A 15964-nucleotide genomic window follows, 5' to 3' on the forward strand; every position below is an offset into this window, starting at 1 on the left:
TGAATTCAGGGAGCAGATCCTGCGAGTGAAGGCGGAGGAGGACAAGATCCCCCTGCTGCTGGTGGGAAATAAGTCGGACTTGGAGGACCGTCGGCAAGTTTCTGTGGACGAGGCCCGCGGGAAGGCCGAGGAGTGGGCCGTCCAGTACGTCGAGACGTCTGCCAAAACCAGAGCCAACGTGGATAAGGTTTTCTTTGACCTGATGCGCGACATCCGGGAGAAGAAAATGTCGGAGAACAAAGACAAAAACGGAAAAGGCAAGAACAAGAAGAACAAGAAGAGCTTCAGAGAGAGATGCTGTCTACTCTGAAATCCTGCTGGGACCTCAATGACGCACAATCCAACTGCCAATTTAGTTTTTCTTTGCTATTTAATTCAAACGTACCATTTTCTAGCCAGTCTGAGTTCAGTTTGTCAACTCCTTAATTCGTTTGTGATTGATGCCGTGGCAAGCTAAGCCTGCCGCAAACTGCCAGTGACACTAACTCTTCGTTTGGTGACGTCCTTTTTGGAACTCGGAGATGCTGACTGCCTGTTGGCGGCCGCACTTGTCACAAAAGCAGCCGTTGACCATCACACTGCCGCCACCATGCTTTACTGTTGGCATTGTGTTCTTTTTATCAGATGCCGTGTCACTTTTGCGCCAGATGTAATGGGTGGCACACCCTCCAAAAAGTTGCACTTTTGACTCAACACAGAATATTTCTCCAAAAGTCTTGAGGATCATCAGGATGTTTTTTCGCAAATGTGAGACGAAGCTTTGTGTCCTTTTGTGACAGCAGTGGTTTTTGCCCTGGAACCTTCCCATGGATGCCATTTTTGACCACTTTCATGTAGAGTAGTTGTAAATGCTGACCTTAACTGAATCCAGCAAGGCCTGTAGTTCTTTAGATGGTTTTCTAGTTTGTTTTGTGACCTCCTGGATGTGTAGTCATCCCACTCTTGAAGTAATCTCTGTTGGTCAACCACTCCTGGGAAGGTTTTTCACTGTTCCCAGTTTTCTCTATTTGTTAATAATGGCTCTGATAGTGATTGGCTAGAGCACCGAAGCAAGTTGCAAGTTGTCCTGGTCATGAGGAAGCAAAGCAGCCCCTGACCAAGGCTTTGTCACCTTTTCCAGACTGGAATTTCTTTGGATCGTGGCGTGATGCATTGATTTTGTAGCCTACTTGATTTCTTGATTCAACAAAGGTTGTGGTTGTGTGTTGCCTGTGAAATTGAACTCAGCTTTCCCAAAACTGGTGAGTCACATTTGCTTGTGATTTAACAAAGGGGAGCTTTCACATAGGGCCAGATAGGTTTGTATTTAACAAAAGCAGTGTTTTTTAATAGAAAATGTATTTTTTTGTCGAAGAAATACTGTTTTCGCGCGGCACACCCGATGATCTTACACAGCACACTTAATGTGCCACTGCACACTGGTTGAGAATCACTCGTGTAAATAAACCAACTACTTCCCAAAGTGTCCTGAGCCATCTCGGGCTCGAATTGTGCAAAAGAGTTATCAAAAATGGATGGATGGATTTTCTTATGCTTGCTTAGCTCGGTTTAATTTAGTTTATCATCTCCTCAATGGTAGTTCTCGGCAAAGTTTCAGTTTCAGAATTTTGATGGTGATTTTTTTCTCACATTTTTGGGAATTTCAAGTTTTAGTGTGAATTTATTATTAGCTTGACTTATATATTATAGTCACTTTTGTTACTTAGTCAGGTGTGTATTAATATTTCTAACATTGAATCTCACTTTTATAAAGAAATAATTGTCGGTGTGTCCATTAAGAAATATAATTTGGGACTATTTTGTTGTTGAGTATGCTATCGATACAAAGATGACAATAATACAAAGAATACTGTAAAATTTGTACTTCTGCAAATGCAGTTGCAAACGCGTCTCGCTCCTGCCACAGCCCATTCTATGCATGTGTGTCTCCAGCAGATGGCATCAATATGCTTTCATAAATATGAGAATTCAGTATAGATAATTGTATATCCCAAACTGCTCTTCAGATCTTCACGAAAATGTTTTTTTTTTCTTTTTTTTTTTTTTTAGCTCTTGCCACATCCGTCCAGAACGTTTTTTTGGAAAATGAGTTTTGTGGTGTACTAAGTCACTATTTTTTGCTCACGCTCCACAGTGCTTTCTCTAATAGCCTTTGTTGTACTTTGCATTGGAATTGAGATGTTTGCGAATGCGGGAATGTTAAAAAAGTGAAGCCAAGGTTTGACTGATGGTGAAAACCAACCCCCAGATGTTTTGAAAATTAAAATACCGGTCTTCAGTCATGGAGCATGGTGTTCAAAGAATGATTTAAATCCTTGACATTTTTCTCACATTCGAAAATCATTGGTAGGTTCATTTTTCATTATTTGTCAATCATATTCTACCTTTTGTTTTCTCCTTTTGTTCTTTTGTCCTCTATCATGCTGTCCCTGTTCCATCGTGTGGCGCGTGTGTGTGTGTGCGTGTGCACGTGTGTGCCATTGATACCCATTTCATCTCCCTGCGTTCCAACAACACTAGACTACGCTGAACAGCTGCGAATAATGCAGAAGACCAAGGAGAAGCTTGAAATTGCATTAGAAAATCATCAGGATTGTACGTACCTCTCCTCTCGCTCCCCTCCTATGAGTGAGCTACTTTTCTCTTATCTGTCGATCAGCTGTATTAACCAACGCACCGCTTCATCCCTTTTGCCTAAAATTAGTTCATTTCATGCATTACTGTCAGATGCTTTGTACATTTTTTTTTTGTGTGGTCGTGTTGAAAGAACTTGAAACCACGCAGCTTTTTATTCTGACATATCTAATGCTTCGGGAAATGGCTATAGTCAAGCGGTGCTCTGCATGCTTTGATTTACTGGTTGTTTATTTTTCTCCGTGTTTTACGATTTAAATGTGAGTGCTATATTCATGTCTGATCATGAGCCAGTGTCTATGCATGTAATGCTTTGTCCTTTTCTGCCTTCTTAAAAAGAGAAGTGAAAATGTTTTTTTTGGCTGTTCTCATCTTGTTAAAAATTCAGACGGCCTGCTTGCATACGTAAGCCCAGACGCACCTTACAACACAAATACATTTCTCCAAGCGAAACGTCCTATAATAATGAAACAAGTATTCTTTATTTATTTATTTATTTATTTTCATGAATTGGGATCAGGATCAAAGTAGATAAAATTGGATAGCATTTATTATTGTTGTAGTGCACAACAAAATTTGAGTTTTAAGTACAGATTCAAAATGCAAAAAGAAGAAATGGGAGTGAGGCAAAAAAAAAAATATTGAGTATGCAATTTATCGCAAACAACAAACTGAAATAGACTGTTCTTCCGCTGACCAAAAGTTTAAGACCACACACTTTCAAAGCAAAAATCAGCGTGGATGTATGGGAGGGGCACAAAATCATTCTCTTTTTGAACGTGGTCATAGTCTTGACAAGCATAAATAACCAAGGCCTCACTTATCAGTCTATTGCTGCTGAGGTTGAATAATGAAATCTAGCTAACATTTCTCGAAATATCCTAAGGGTTATGAAACCAAAAAGTCAAGTGGTCAACCCTAAATATTTCACGGGCACTGAGCTCGAGTTGGCCGTCAATCCAGTCACGGGATGATCCACTACCCAAATTCAAGGAGAAGTCAAAAAAATGTTATTTCCAAATTTCTGTTAAGGTTTTGTGGCTTCAATGCTTTGTGGGTTTTTCAAAATATTCATCAGAAAAAAATTATAATACAGCCATCTCACCACACATTTTGCGGAAAGATGCGTTCTTTCAAAGAGATTCGTTGACTCGGAGGCTTTGTACATACTCACGGGCACTCATCCAAGACACGTAATTGGCTCCCTGCGCGATTTCTACCAATGAGAGCACAAGTGGATTACTCCTGTTAACTGATTGGCCGCAATGACTCAGCATCTTCACTTGTATCTCACCAGTCTCGTCCACATTAATGAACGAACGGCACTTTTGAACAATGTCCTATTCGGAAACGCATAACGTTATTCAAATATGCCGTTCAGCGAGTCAGAGTCTTGCCCGATTAGTGGATATTAAACATCTGTGTTCAGAAAATGTGAGCTGAGCGTGCTGAGCCATTTGACAAGCACGGCTCGCTCAGCTGGACAAGGACGACAAAACATTGGCAAGTAAAATGTTAAATTGTTAAAGTTTTTCTTAAAACAGCTCAACTTAACAAGAATCCCGCTTTGCATTTTATCTAAAGGTCCTTGTTGGTGTACAAAGTAAAAGTTCTTCTTCGTGGGTTTAAAAGTGCATTAATCCACCAGGATTGTACCGTTCACAAAAATGCATCGCGGGATTCTAGTTAAGGGAAACCAATTTTAGGATTCAAACCTTAACGTAGTTATTAGCCAACGTTCCGTCGTAATCGTCCGAGCTTGTAGATCACGATCCGCTCACAGCTTTGTTTTGATTTCGTTTGCAAAGGGAATCATTTTGCCTCAGAGAGTTCACATTGCTGGAATTGTTGGATAATCCCTACTTCAGTAGTGTGTGAAAGAAACCCGGTTTTAGCAGTTTCTGCATTCTTTGGATCGCTCTGCCATCAGTATTGATTTTTCATAAATTCAAAAGAATTACCGCCGACATTTCAGTGGCACCGCAGCTTCTCTCATGCTGCTTTCCCCCATCACATGATTCTGACCTAATTCTCTCCATCACAAAAAGTAAAGTACCAGTACCTGGTTGTTCCAGGTGACTGTCATCATCAGTGTCCAAATCAATACATGTCACGATTGTACAACACATTGCTCTTCTACTGTCGACAATAAAACAAGCCAGGATCAAGTGGGGAGAAAGCATGTATGGCATTCGTCAGCCTTTGCTTTGGATTGTGTCTCACTCTAACACTTTCAACTGTTAAAATATGGTAACCGTTTTTGCTTTTTGGTAGTTGCAGTTTTACTTCCTGCTTGCAGTCAACTTTGTGTTTGTTTCTTTTTTTTGTGCCCTTTGTTTTACTTTTATCTCACCTTTTATGCCTAGCTTCCATAAAAAAACTTCAAGAGCAGAATGAATTTCACCAGACTAACAGAGCCAAAATGGCGGAGGGGACGACTCTAGCACTGGAGAAAAAGGACCAGGTAAATGTTAATCTGACCTATTCATACATAGACTGTGGTGGAAAAATATTCATCCCATCCCTGATTTCAGATTTATTTATTTATTTATTTTTGGACGTGTCACTTGAATGTTTCAGATCACCAAAAGAAATTAATAAATGAAAGATAACACGACACAATTTAATATGAAAATAAAAACGTTATTTTGAAATTATTACTTTATTTGTGAAGGGAAACCAAGACTAAACAAAGCAATTGAAATCATTTGTTTCCAATAACTGGTGATAAGTCTTTGAATTTCGCAAGGATGTTTGACCATGCATTCATGTGTGCGGCGACAGCCATCTACTCTCAAATTGTTTGGCGCCATGAATGGTGATGGGAACAGAATGTGGTCAATCAAAGAACTGCCCTTAAAGTAAATACAAGTGTAAATACAATACACCTTCGTTAGTTCGACAGCTCCAGTCGAAGTCATGTTAGCTGCCACAACAATTGCTTCAGAGGTAAAATTTGAAATAAAAGCTAACACCTCTGTAGTCCTGATATACTGTATGTCGTTGGAATTAGGAAACAAAACAAATACAATTTAATGAAAAAAAAGTTGAAAAATAAAAAGCAAAAAAAAAAAAGATCAATAATCACCATGTCATCAACATTCACAAAAGCATGAGTCCGGTGGGTTGGGAAAGTAACAAAATAAGAAAAACTAAAATTAAAAAAAAAAAAAAATCCCACCTCGTGAAGAGCTCAGCGTGCGGCATGCTGGAGAGACTGGCTACCGACTGACTTGTGAATGTGTCGGGATCTCCCGGAAAAGATGGCCAAAGTTCAGTTTCCAGCTGGAGAGAGGGTAGCTTGGGCTGCCCTGCCTAGACTACTACTCCAGGACCAGATCTCATTTAAGTGGAGAAGGTGGATGGATGAAGGAAGATAGAATTTTACATTTTAATTTTTGGTTAGATAGACATGTTTTTTTCAAAACTTGTCCTGGGTTATTTATACAGGTGAGGTTTATGATTAAAGGTCACATCAGTCATGAATCTTTTGACCTTTTGGGATGGACATTCATGATCACAGTTCAAAGGTTCCATCAATCTAATTTGACTGGCTGTAATAATGCCTGGGTGAGGCCAGTGAAATTGAACTTGGCCTTCCAAAAGCTCATGGTTCTTTTTACATACATAGCAATTGTCACATTATGGCCGTCTGACTTGATCATTGTTGTATATACTTTACTCACAGGAATGGATGAAGAAGTTGGCTGTTGTGGAAAAAGTAGGCACTGTGTTCTGATCGTTTCTTATTTTTCAATAGAATCTTTCCTAATTTTACTTAATCTCCAATCTTAGAAACTTCTCTTCGTGTGTTTGTTTAGGAGAAGACTGCCTTATCAGCAAGACTGGATGAGATGATGGAACAAAGTTTGACACTTTTCCAGAAGAGGGATAATATGGATGAGTTGGAGGGCTTCCAGCAACAGGAACTTGCTAAAATCAAACACATGGTATGTCTCCAAGCTCTACACGATCTTTTGCACTGGCGCTACCAACGTTTTCTATTGGGTGATCTAACAGTTTTGTTTGCACACTTTTTTTGGGCTGGTAAAGCATAAACATATTTGCTGTTGATGTATTGTTCTCTCAATTGGCATATGTCATATGATATAAAAATTGACAGTGACACCAGGTATATTTGCAAAATATTTTACTGTAAAAAGCAGGCCTGAACGATGTCGTTTCAATATCGCTATTGCGATTAGCGCATGCGCGACGGTCACATTTTTTAAAAATTATTCTTAGAACAAGCAAACTTTTGGTTTGCGTCATAAAAGCAGCGAGCTATGCACTACACAACCTGTCTTGCTCACCCCCTCCCTCCTGCTTATTAGTCGTCAGCCCCCTCCTCTAAATTGTTTGCAACTTTGCTACGGTAGTACACCAGCTTTTTTATGGTTTAAGATTTTATATTATATATATTTTCTATATAGCGTGTGTTCTTTTTGGTTTTGTTTTTGTAATTGCAATTGCCGTCTATAGGTATAGTCTTGAAGCTAACATTGCCAGTTTGTGATAGTCTGCTGTGTCTACCAGTTGCTGAGAAAGGAAGAACAGCTTGGCCAACGAGAGCGGGACCTCCAGCAACAGGAGGCTGAACTTCATTCAGCGAAGCAAAGGATTTTAGAAACTCAGGGGAAACTTCAAGCTTTACAAAAGCAACATGAAGAGAGCTCCAGATTCGCAGCTGAGCTAGAAATAGAACGGTAAATACGCTTTTTTTTTAATTTTAGCAATCAGTGGTTTGTTTTTAGCCAGGAAGTCACCATGAGGAGGGGTGTAGTAGTTTACGGCTGCTTTTCACTCATCCAGCGTCAAATCACTGTTATTGTAGGTGTGGTTTGGAGTCTAGTGTGTATGTCTATAAAGATTGGCCGGTGACCAATCCAGGTTGTCGTCTGTTATATGTGCAAAGTCAGGGTCACCAACATTTTTGAAACTGAGATCTTATTCTTGGGTACAAATTAACATACTTTTGCTCAAATTCCCTCTAATATATTGATTAAATTCTATGATTAATAATTAGTAAATCTTATATGAAGACATGTTTAATGTTCATGATTTCTCTGAGTAATTGGCAAAAACAAAAAATATCAATATGCTGCACATTATGGCTATCAGTCGCTGGCAGGGTTTATAGTTTCATATGATCAATTCGACCCCATTCCTAGCAAATCACAATGTTCCATTACTGGTGATCTATTTTTAAGTCAAAACACTTATGGTCAAAGACACTGTAAGTTATATCAAAAATTTAAAAATGTATGTGCATTAGTTGTTTGTGAAATGAATAGAAAACCCCATTCAGACATGGGGAGAACAAGCAGACTCCACAAAGGAAAGCCGTAGCCTTGATTCAAACGCTGGACCTCTGTACTGTGAAGCAGATGTGCTCACCAGTCGCCCCCAATCCCACCCAACTGAATAATCATGAAATAAAAATTCCTCCCACATTCCAAAAACATGCATGGCAGGCCGATTGAACACTCTAAATTTCCCCTAGGTATGAGTGTGAGCGCGGATGGTTGTTCGTCTCTGTGTGCCCTGCAATTGGCTGGCAACCAGTTCAGGGTGTCCCCCACCTACTGCCCGAAGATAGCTGGGATAGGCTCCAGCACCCCTCGCGACCCTAGTGAGGAGAAGCGGTACAGATGATGGATGGATGGATAAAAATTGATGTAACACAAAATAATGCACAGATTCTAAAATAGAAATAAAACAATCTGATTAGAAGATGATTTAAATCATGAACATTGGTTCGGATATGCATGTTGCAGGGGTGTACATCTTTGCAAAAAAATGTAATTCGAAATACGAGACGATTCGATTCAAGGAGGATCAGATGTTACAATGGAACTAATCGATTTGGTTTGATTCCATGGGACTACAATTTGATTCTATATGGTATGGCTCAGTTCGAGGTTGTATGCAATGTGCCTTGTTACAGCTCGGGCTGTTGTGAAATGGGCTATATAAATAAAGTTGTATTGTATTGTATGATGGGATGAGTTTGTCATTTTACGTACATATGAATGAACTTGTTATTGCTGTAAACATGCCAATTTTCTCCAATAAAAGATGATTCAGTGCATGCACATCTTTGAAATCAAAAGCGATTTAACGATTAAAATTGTTTTTGTTACATCCCTCGTATGTGTAACGACCCTGGATTTGTGCAGAGAGGAACTGATGCTGCTCAGAGAAGAGGCAGATAAGAAAATTAGTGAGTTGGAGGGACAAAACCAGAAACTACAGTTGGTCATCCAACAGGTTTCAGCAGACTTGCAGAAGGTCAGTCTAAATATGGGGAGTCTTTTAATGGTCATTTATTATGTATAGCTCACTACAATGCAACATGTTTTTCTTTCAGTCACAGAGTATGGTGTCCTTTTCAGAGTGTTCTCTCCAGGATCTTCAGACTGAACATAATGCTCTGAAGTTGAAACACCAAAAGGTCAAAGAACAAACAAATGTGCTTTTCAAAACAACTTCAGGTCATTACTGAAGTATTTGATGTACTAGTTAGCTCTTGAGGCAACAGCATTTAATTTAATAGGTTGAATGTAATAATGAATATACTGTAATGTAAGTTTGAAGATGATTTCTTGAATTCATTAGGCTGCTGTTACAGAGGAGGACAAAGAGCGCATGTTGGGGAACCTTCAGAAGAAAGTGACCTCACTAGAGAGGCAATTGCAAGGAAACCTGAGCCAGGATGACCATCTACTTGAGCTTCTCCAGGAGGTGAATTAACAAACGCAACCTAATCTCCCTTACAGTGTTGATGAATTCGAGCAGTCTGTGTGTGGAACGCCTTTGTTTAATTGTGGTTTTGCAGAAGTCCAGTCTCGAGCAAAGCCTGGAAGAGACCAGAACAGAATTACTTGGATTTCGGACAAAGCATGCTGATACAGTCAACTCCTTGGAGGCAGAGGTGCTCACAAAACTCGACAAGCCATAGTTCACACGTCTTGTTGTGGTTCACTTCATCCATCCATTATATATACCGCTTCTCCTGGCAAGGGTTGCGGGGGGTGCTGGAGCCTATCTTAGCTGTCATCGGACAGTAGGCGGGGTACACCATGACTGGTTTGCCAGACAATCGCAGGGCACATGCAAACCAACAACCATCCACACTAACACTCACACCTAGGGGCAATTTAGAGTGTCCAATCAACCTACCATGCATGTTTTTGGAATGTGGGAGGAAACCGGAGTACCTGGCAGAAACCCACACGGGCATTAGAAAACGTGCAAACTCCACACAGGAAGGCCGGAGCCAGAATCAAACCCACGACCTCTGCACTGTGAGGCCATTGTGTTAACCAGTCGTCCACCGTGCTACCTGTTGTTCACTTCAGTACTATGTAAATATATTGCTGCAAGAATATTTGGTGCATTGTCGGTACACACAGAGAAATACTTTTTTGATAAGGACTTCACTAAAGCGTTTTCAAGGAATTGAAGGGTCGAGTCCATTATTTAAGGTCCAGGGCCCCACTGCACTAGTGTACTCAAAAAACTATGGATTTGCGTTCATTGTTGTTGCCAGATATGGGCACTCTACCCTGTTTTGCCGGTCCGTCCTCCGTCTGCGACTTGGGCACCCTTCCGTCATTGTCCCTCCGTCCTTATTGATAAAAATAATTGTTGTCCGTCCCCATCCGTTCTTGTCCTTTTAAACCACTTCCGTCCTTGCATTTCACCAATTTGTTACCCCGCCCCAAGAAAATAAAAGATTTAAAGTGTCTGTGCATGACGAGAGGCTTGCGGTAGAGGTTTCATAATTCATGAACATTATTCATATCTCATTAGCGTGCTAAATTCCTATTCAACGGATGGTGGATGCATTGCCGTTGGGCAAATCCACAATGCTGCATAAAAAAAGAGGAAAACAGGTGTACTTAATACACAAGTGCAATCGTTCAAGGACAATAATCAGAATGCCCACATTGTTGTCTTTATTTCCTTTTTAAGATCAGATCGGGGTCGCACTGTTGAGATGGCTGTATTTGTTCCACTTCATGCCTTTGCTCAAATTAAATGCAACTTAAGGTGCTTATTTTGGCTCTCGATTGCTTCTACACACAGTCACGCATATCACTTCTCTGTTTTTGTCCACTTCAGTCTTGCCTGCTCTCACTCTCGCTCACATGCTCTCTTTTTTTCACTATTGGACGCTCAATTAAAGGGCCAGTACACACAATAGCACAAAAAGAAAAAAAATTACAATCATCAAAGTTGCCCACCCTTATTCTTGTGCAAGCTCTTCTCCAGCTCACTGAATGTTTTTTGTCTGTCTGGTCTCAGGTATCCAAAATGACATGTTGCATTACCGAGCTGCAGACACTTCTCCGGCATAAAGATGAATCCTCCAGGTCCTACCGAGAGAGAACAGACACACAAGTGAGCAAGGACATCTATAAAAAATGTTCCCCACACAAAGTTTTTCACTTTTGTTGAATTCTGTGTTGTCAGCCTATATCCTCCATGAGTAATGGCTGTATGATTTCCATATGTTGTGAAAAGTGTTGTACAGTTTAATTTTAAAATCCTGGTGAAATCTGGGATTTGGAGTAGCGATAGGCCGATGCCGATGATTAGTAATCATGGAAGCCAAAAATTGATATTTGAAGCCGATATTCATTCGTAAAAAACGTTTTTGCTCTCAATGTTTCTTTCACTTGCAGTACTTTGCAGTCAGTTTTTGCACCACTTTTTATGGTTCTTTTAAAGTGCTCTAAAATTAAAGTTGAGTTTGGCTTTTCATGACATACTTTCACTCGCAGACATATACACTGCCACTCACTCATTTATTACTTTTATCACCATTTCACTCTCAGTATTATCATCAACTTTAATTATCTCCGGAGCCATGTCGTTCAATTAGCAGATAACCTCTGCAATGTTCTAATGGGGGAACGATTAGATTTAGCCTCAAGGCAAGGCATCTTACTGTGGGACGAACCAATCAGATGTTGCTGTGGGTGGGCCATTCTGATTCTGCATCCAGGGGCACAAGCACAGCAGTGTGATGCAGCAAGCCAAAATAAAGCAGCTTTTAATTTATCGTCCTTTAAATTTAAAAATAAAGAAGGTATATGCCAATAATCTGCAAAATGCCAAATATCGGCCCGATATTCGGCCTAGCCGATACTCGGTCTATCTTGAATTTGGAGTGCAGAAGAGCGTCTTGCTTTCTAAAAAATGAAGGCAAGTATAGCTCAACGAGAACCCCTGCAAACATGCATTCTATGGAACTGCAAAATATATATTGTTGAAATGTTGCATTCTATGGCTTAATTATGCTGCTTCCTTCTTCAGATAGCAACCTTGGAGCAGCAAGTCCAAGCAAGTTGTGATCGACTTAGGAGTGCACAGCAGCAGATTGAAGTGAAAGAACAGCAGACGGAAAAAATGGTAAGTTCCCATTCTACAAAGTCACATCTTAATTTTGTAAATCTGTAAAATTAATGAATAATTATGTAATACATGATTTTTGAGCATCCGGATGGTTTGACTTGTCTAACAATCTGCATTCAAATTCTACTATTTAAATTATGACAATATGAAAAATATTGAAGAAATTGAGATTGAAATGCTGGTGATGTGTGGGGGTGTGTGTGTGTGTGTGTGTGTGTGTGTGTGTGTGTGTGTGTGTACATGACAAATGATTCTAGTTAAATAAGAATTAGAAGAGGCGGCAAATACTTTTTCATTGCACTGTAGTCTTGAGTCTTTGGTTTAATTGGCGATCAAATCTGTGACAAGAGACTTTCCTATAAAAGATCCTTTGTGGATATTAGAAAAGATACATCTACCTCTTTAGTTTTAGTCATTACACAAATAGAGTGTATAAATCAAGTGATTCATTTTGTTTTTCAGCAAGCAGAGTGGAGTGCAGAGAAGGCCTTTTTGGATCAGTGTTTGTGCTTGTTGCAGCAGCAGAGTCTAGAGAAGAAAAACAGACTAGAGGAGACCATCACTGCTTTACAAACAGATAAACATACAATGCAAGACACAATGGTAAGCTCTTGGAAAAAAAAGGGTTTGGTTTGTCAATGGGCTCTTTGCACATAAACTCCTGCATTGCTAAAATGCGAGACTTATCTTTTCCAGTTTGAAAAATGAAAACTCTCCTCCAAATGACCAAGTAGCAATTAAGAGATGCTTTAATGCAGTTGTCCCCAACCTTTTTTCCATCACAGAAACAGTTCATACAGGTCCATGGTTTTTGTAGTCCGTTCTCCTTGTTTGTTGCTGAAGATTTGTTGTTGTACAGAACATAAATGACAATTTTATTTGGGATTGGGATTAGTCTATTTTTGACCAGCCACAATATTATCAGATTGGATTGGGGCGAGCGGGATTTATGAGATTACTACAAAACTGAGTTCTCATGGTCTATCTGTTAAGTTTTGTTCCAATCCTGATTCTTGGCGCTGTCAGCTCTTTTTATGGATCATATGAGAACCATTAGCTGAGTCAATCCCATCACTTTCTTTTGCCCTAGGCTGACCTAGAGAAGCAACGAGATCAAGCAAATGTCACGCTGAGACAGCAGATGGAAGAGTTGGAACAGTGCAAGGTCATAGCCGCTAATGCTTGGAACGTCTCTTGTCTAGTGGATATTTATTTTTAAAATGAACTTTAGAATTGAATATGAAAAAAATGCTTACATTCCATTGCAGGTGGAATTGGAAGGCAGGCAGACGGTTAGCACAGAAATCGCAAAAGCTCTCGAAGAAAGCAGGCGTCAGAGAGAGGAACTACAAACGCAGGTCTGTTGGCATCACATGCTGCGTTCTCCTGATCCAATTTCCTGTGAGTACCGTGTCTTTGTTGTATGAAATTTAGAGTGTTAATATGTGCTTGAGTTCAGGTTGAAGTGTCGACCACATCGCTTGACAGAACACAACACGAATTGTCAACTGTCAGTGAGAAGCTAATGTTGAAGGAAAATGACATCCAAAGGCTACGTGAAGGTACATACACACACTTTCAGTCCATTAAAGGAAGACCATCACATTTCCATGTTTTAATTACTTACATTTATTTCCAACAAATGGGTTAACGCAATTGGCAGTGGACCTTAACTAGTAGGGATACACAATAATTATCGACCCACTAATTATTGGGCCGATATTAGCAGTTCTGACCCCATACCAGTAGATCTGATAACATTAAAAAATAAAATCGGATTAGGCCTTTCTAAACTCTCTCATAACAAACATAGCATGGGTCATGTAGGGCTTTGCTGTGACCAAATCAAGTGCTGCTTTCTACAGAATAAAATGTGCATTGAGCTCACATTAAACAAATATGGCATTGATCATGTAGACATTCTTCATTGTTTTTGAGGAAAACATTTCATGCTTAGTCATAGGTCTATATCTATCGCTACACTCCATTTGACATTTTTTTATTCACTGAACTACGGCTAAAGGTTTACATTTGATAACGCATTCAAAACAAATAATTTCTTTTAAAAATAATAATAAATGTGCAATTCTAAGAAGATGTTTTTGTTTTTTATTATAATAGTGGTCACATTTTTATTAGGACACATCTTTTAATATTTCTGTCATTTAGGTGTGCACAAACTAAAGGTAGCGCTAAATTTAAAAAAAATTATGTTATCAGTTATTGGTAATGGTGTCGTTATCAGTCTCGAGACACAGGAATTTATAGTTATTGGCTTGTAAATATTATATTATTATATTATGTTATGTTATGTTATTGTTATTATAATTAATCATAACTAATTTTTACAATTATGATTTATTATTATTATTATTAATATTATTATATTATATTATCATGATATTATATTATTATAATATTACATTATTATTATAATTATATTTTTATTATATTTCTCGGAGATGATGATGATCTTACTTGAAGTGAAGACTGCAGCTTTAAAGGTCATTATCATCACAGTATAACTGGCATGCTGTTGCTTAGCCCATTTCTTCATGATTTTCGTTTCTTGAATTCATGTACCCCGAATGGTCATTTACACCAACTGATTTTTTTTTTCAATGTTCACCGGTGCTGTGATCCATTTTGTCTCTCGTGGAAATGCATTGCTTAAAAACCTGTTACAGAAGTGCAGAGTCGGCAGGCATCACTGGTCCAGCTGCGGGCCGAATTTGAGCAGCTGCAGGTCCAGCGGGAGCAGATTGAGCTGGACAAAGATTCCCAGCTGTCTCACCTGAGAGAAGAGCTACTCAGCCAGACTCAACAGCAAGACGCTTGTCAGGCTCGGGTTAGTACCTAGCCTATAAATTCGTTGTACTTAATTCACATTCTCACATTCAACAATTGCCACAGTCACACTGCCGAGACTCCCAACTGCAAATAAGTAAAAATGAGACATTTAGCGTATGTGTGCGTGTGTTTCCAGATCTCATATTTAGAAGTAGAGGTGGAGACCTTGACAGAGCAACTTCACAGCCCTGCAGTGTGTGAAGAGGACCACAACGGCAGTGTGACAGTGAATGATATAGATCACATTCAGAAGGTCAACAAAGAGCTTGAGCAGCAGCTCAGTGACAAGAACAGGGTATGATATTCGTCTTCTCAGTGTGTCATACGACATGCTCAGTTAGGGCTGGGTGATAATTTATTTTCAATATGTGTCACGATAGACTCGTCAATAGCAATCGAAATTGCACTCAATATAATATTGATTAAAAATAAAAACAATAATAATAATAAAAAATCTGAAGTAAATGCCAACCCGACATTATGCGTGCTCTCTGCAACGGCTGCTTATGATGTTAGATTTCCACAAACAAGTCCATGCGTGGTGTTTTTGCTGAATGAGAATGTGGCATAACCCCAACTTTGCTCAAATAAATGCCCTGTCACCTCAATGCAAGTTTTACAAATAGATTATATTGTGTACACTAACGCAATCAAACACCTTCCGTTGGATATGTGATGTCAAAGTAAAGGACATGCTAGCGCTGACCCTCGCAGCATCTCACGCCACAGGCAAGTAAATAAATGTCCTATGACATTTTATGTCTGAAAAGTGCTATATAAATAAAATTTGATTGATTGACTGATAATGAGCCAACTAAAAACATCAAATAGTCCAGAGAGGGATGGTCAATTTGATTGCATGTATTCCTAGAAAGTCTTTACTTCGCAATGTTTGCATTGTCTGAAATATGAATGTAACTGCATAGCAATGCAGCTTTCGGCTATAGCGTGTCTTCTACAAAAACGGATATGGTGCAATGGATGTTAACTTTGAACTTTATGTTGCGCTCCATTACAATGTACACAACAACAGTGTACATTCCTTGAAAATTTGTTT

The 15964-nt window shown here is 39.3% G+C and overlaps 1 protein-coding gene across 3 annotated transcripts in view; it reads left to right on the forward strand.

Moving 5' to 3' along the window:
• Positions 1 to 15964, forward strand: part of golga1 (golgin A1) — a 29270-nt gene that overhangs the window by 8675 nt on the left and 4631 nt on the right. For 2 of the 3 annotated variants that reach the window (XR_015844299.1, XM_088301350.1), the window contains exons 4-20: positions 2521 to 2595; positions 5001 to 5098; positions 6323 to 6355; positions 6456 to 6584; positions 7171 to 7340; positions 8814 to 8925; positions 9005 to 9088; positions 9253 to 9378; positions 9473 to 9568; positions 10945 to 11040; positions 11959 to 12054; positions 12520 to 12660; positions 13148 to 13222; positions 13326 to 13415; positions 13517 to 13619; positions 14745 to 14905; positions 15044 to 15202. Coding sequence is in view for 2 of the 3 variants with exons in the window: in XM_088301350.1 (XP_088157476.1) it covers positions 2521 to 2595; positions 5001 to 5098; positions 6323 to 6355; positions 6456 to 6584; positions 7171 to 7340; positions 8814 to 8925; positions 9005 to 9088; positions 9253 to 9378; positions 9473 to 9568; positions 10945 to 11040; positions 11959 to 12054; positions 12520 to 12660; positions 13148 to 13222; positions 13326 to 13415; positions 13517 to 13619; positions 14745 to 14905; positions 15044 to 15202 (1844 nt within the window). In the remaining variant the exon portion in view is untranslated. The remainder of the gene's footprint in view (positions 1 to 2520; positions 2596 to 5000; positions 5099 to 6322; positions 6356 to 6455; positions 6585 to 7170; positions 7341 to 8813; positions 8926 to 9004; positions 9089 to 9252; positions 9379 to 9472; positions 9569 to 10944; positions 11041 to 11958; positions 12055 to 12519; positions 12661 to 13147; positions 13223 to 13325; positions 13416 to 13516; positions 13620 to 14744; positions 14906 to 15043; positions 15203 to 15964) is intronic. The other variant, XM_088301359.1, reaches the window with a different exon arrangement.

The sequence above is a fragment of the Idiotropiscis lumnitzeri genome, chromosome 1, assembly GCF_059441095.1.
Source record: "Idiotropiscis lumnitzeri isolate Australia: NSW breed Sydney's pygmy pipehorse chromosome 1, RoL_Ilum_1.0, whole genome shotgun sequence".
NCBI classification, from domain to species: domain Eukaryota; kingdom Metazoa; phylum Chordata; class Actinopteri; order Syngnathiformes; family Syngnathidae; genus Idiotropiscis; species Idiotropiscis lumnitzeri.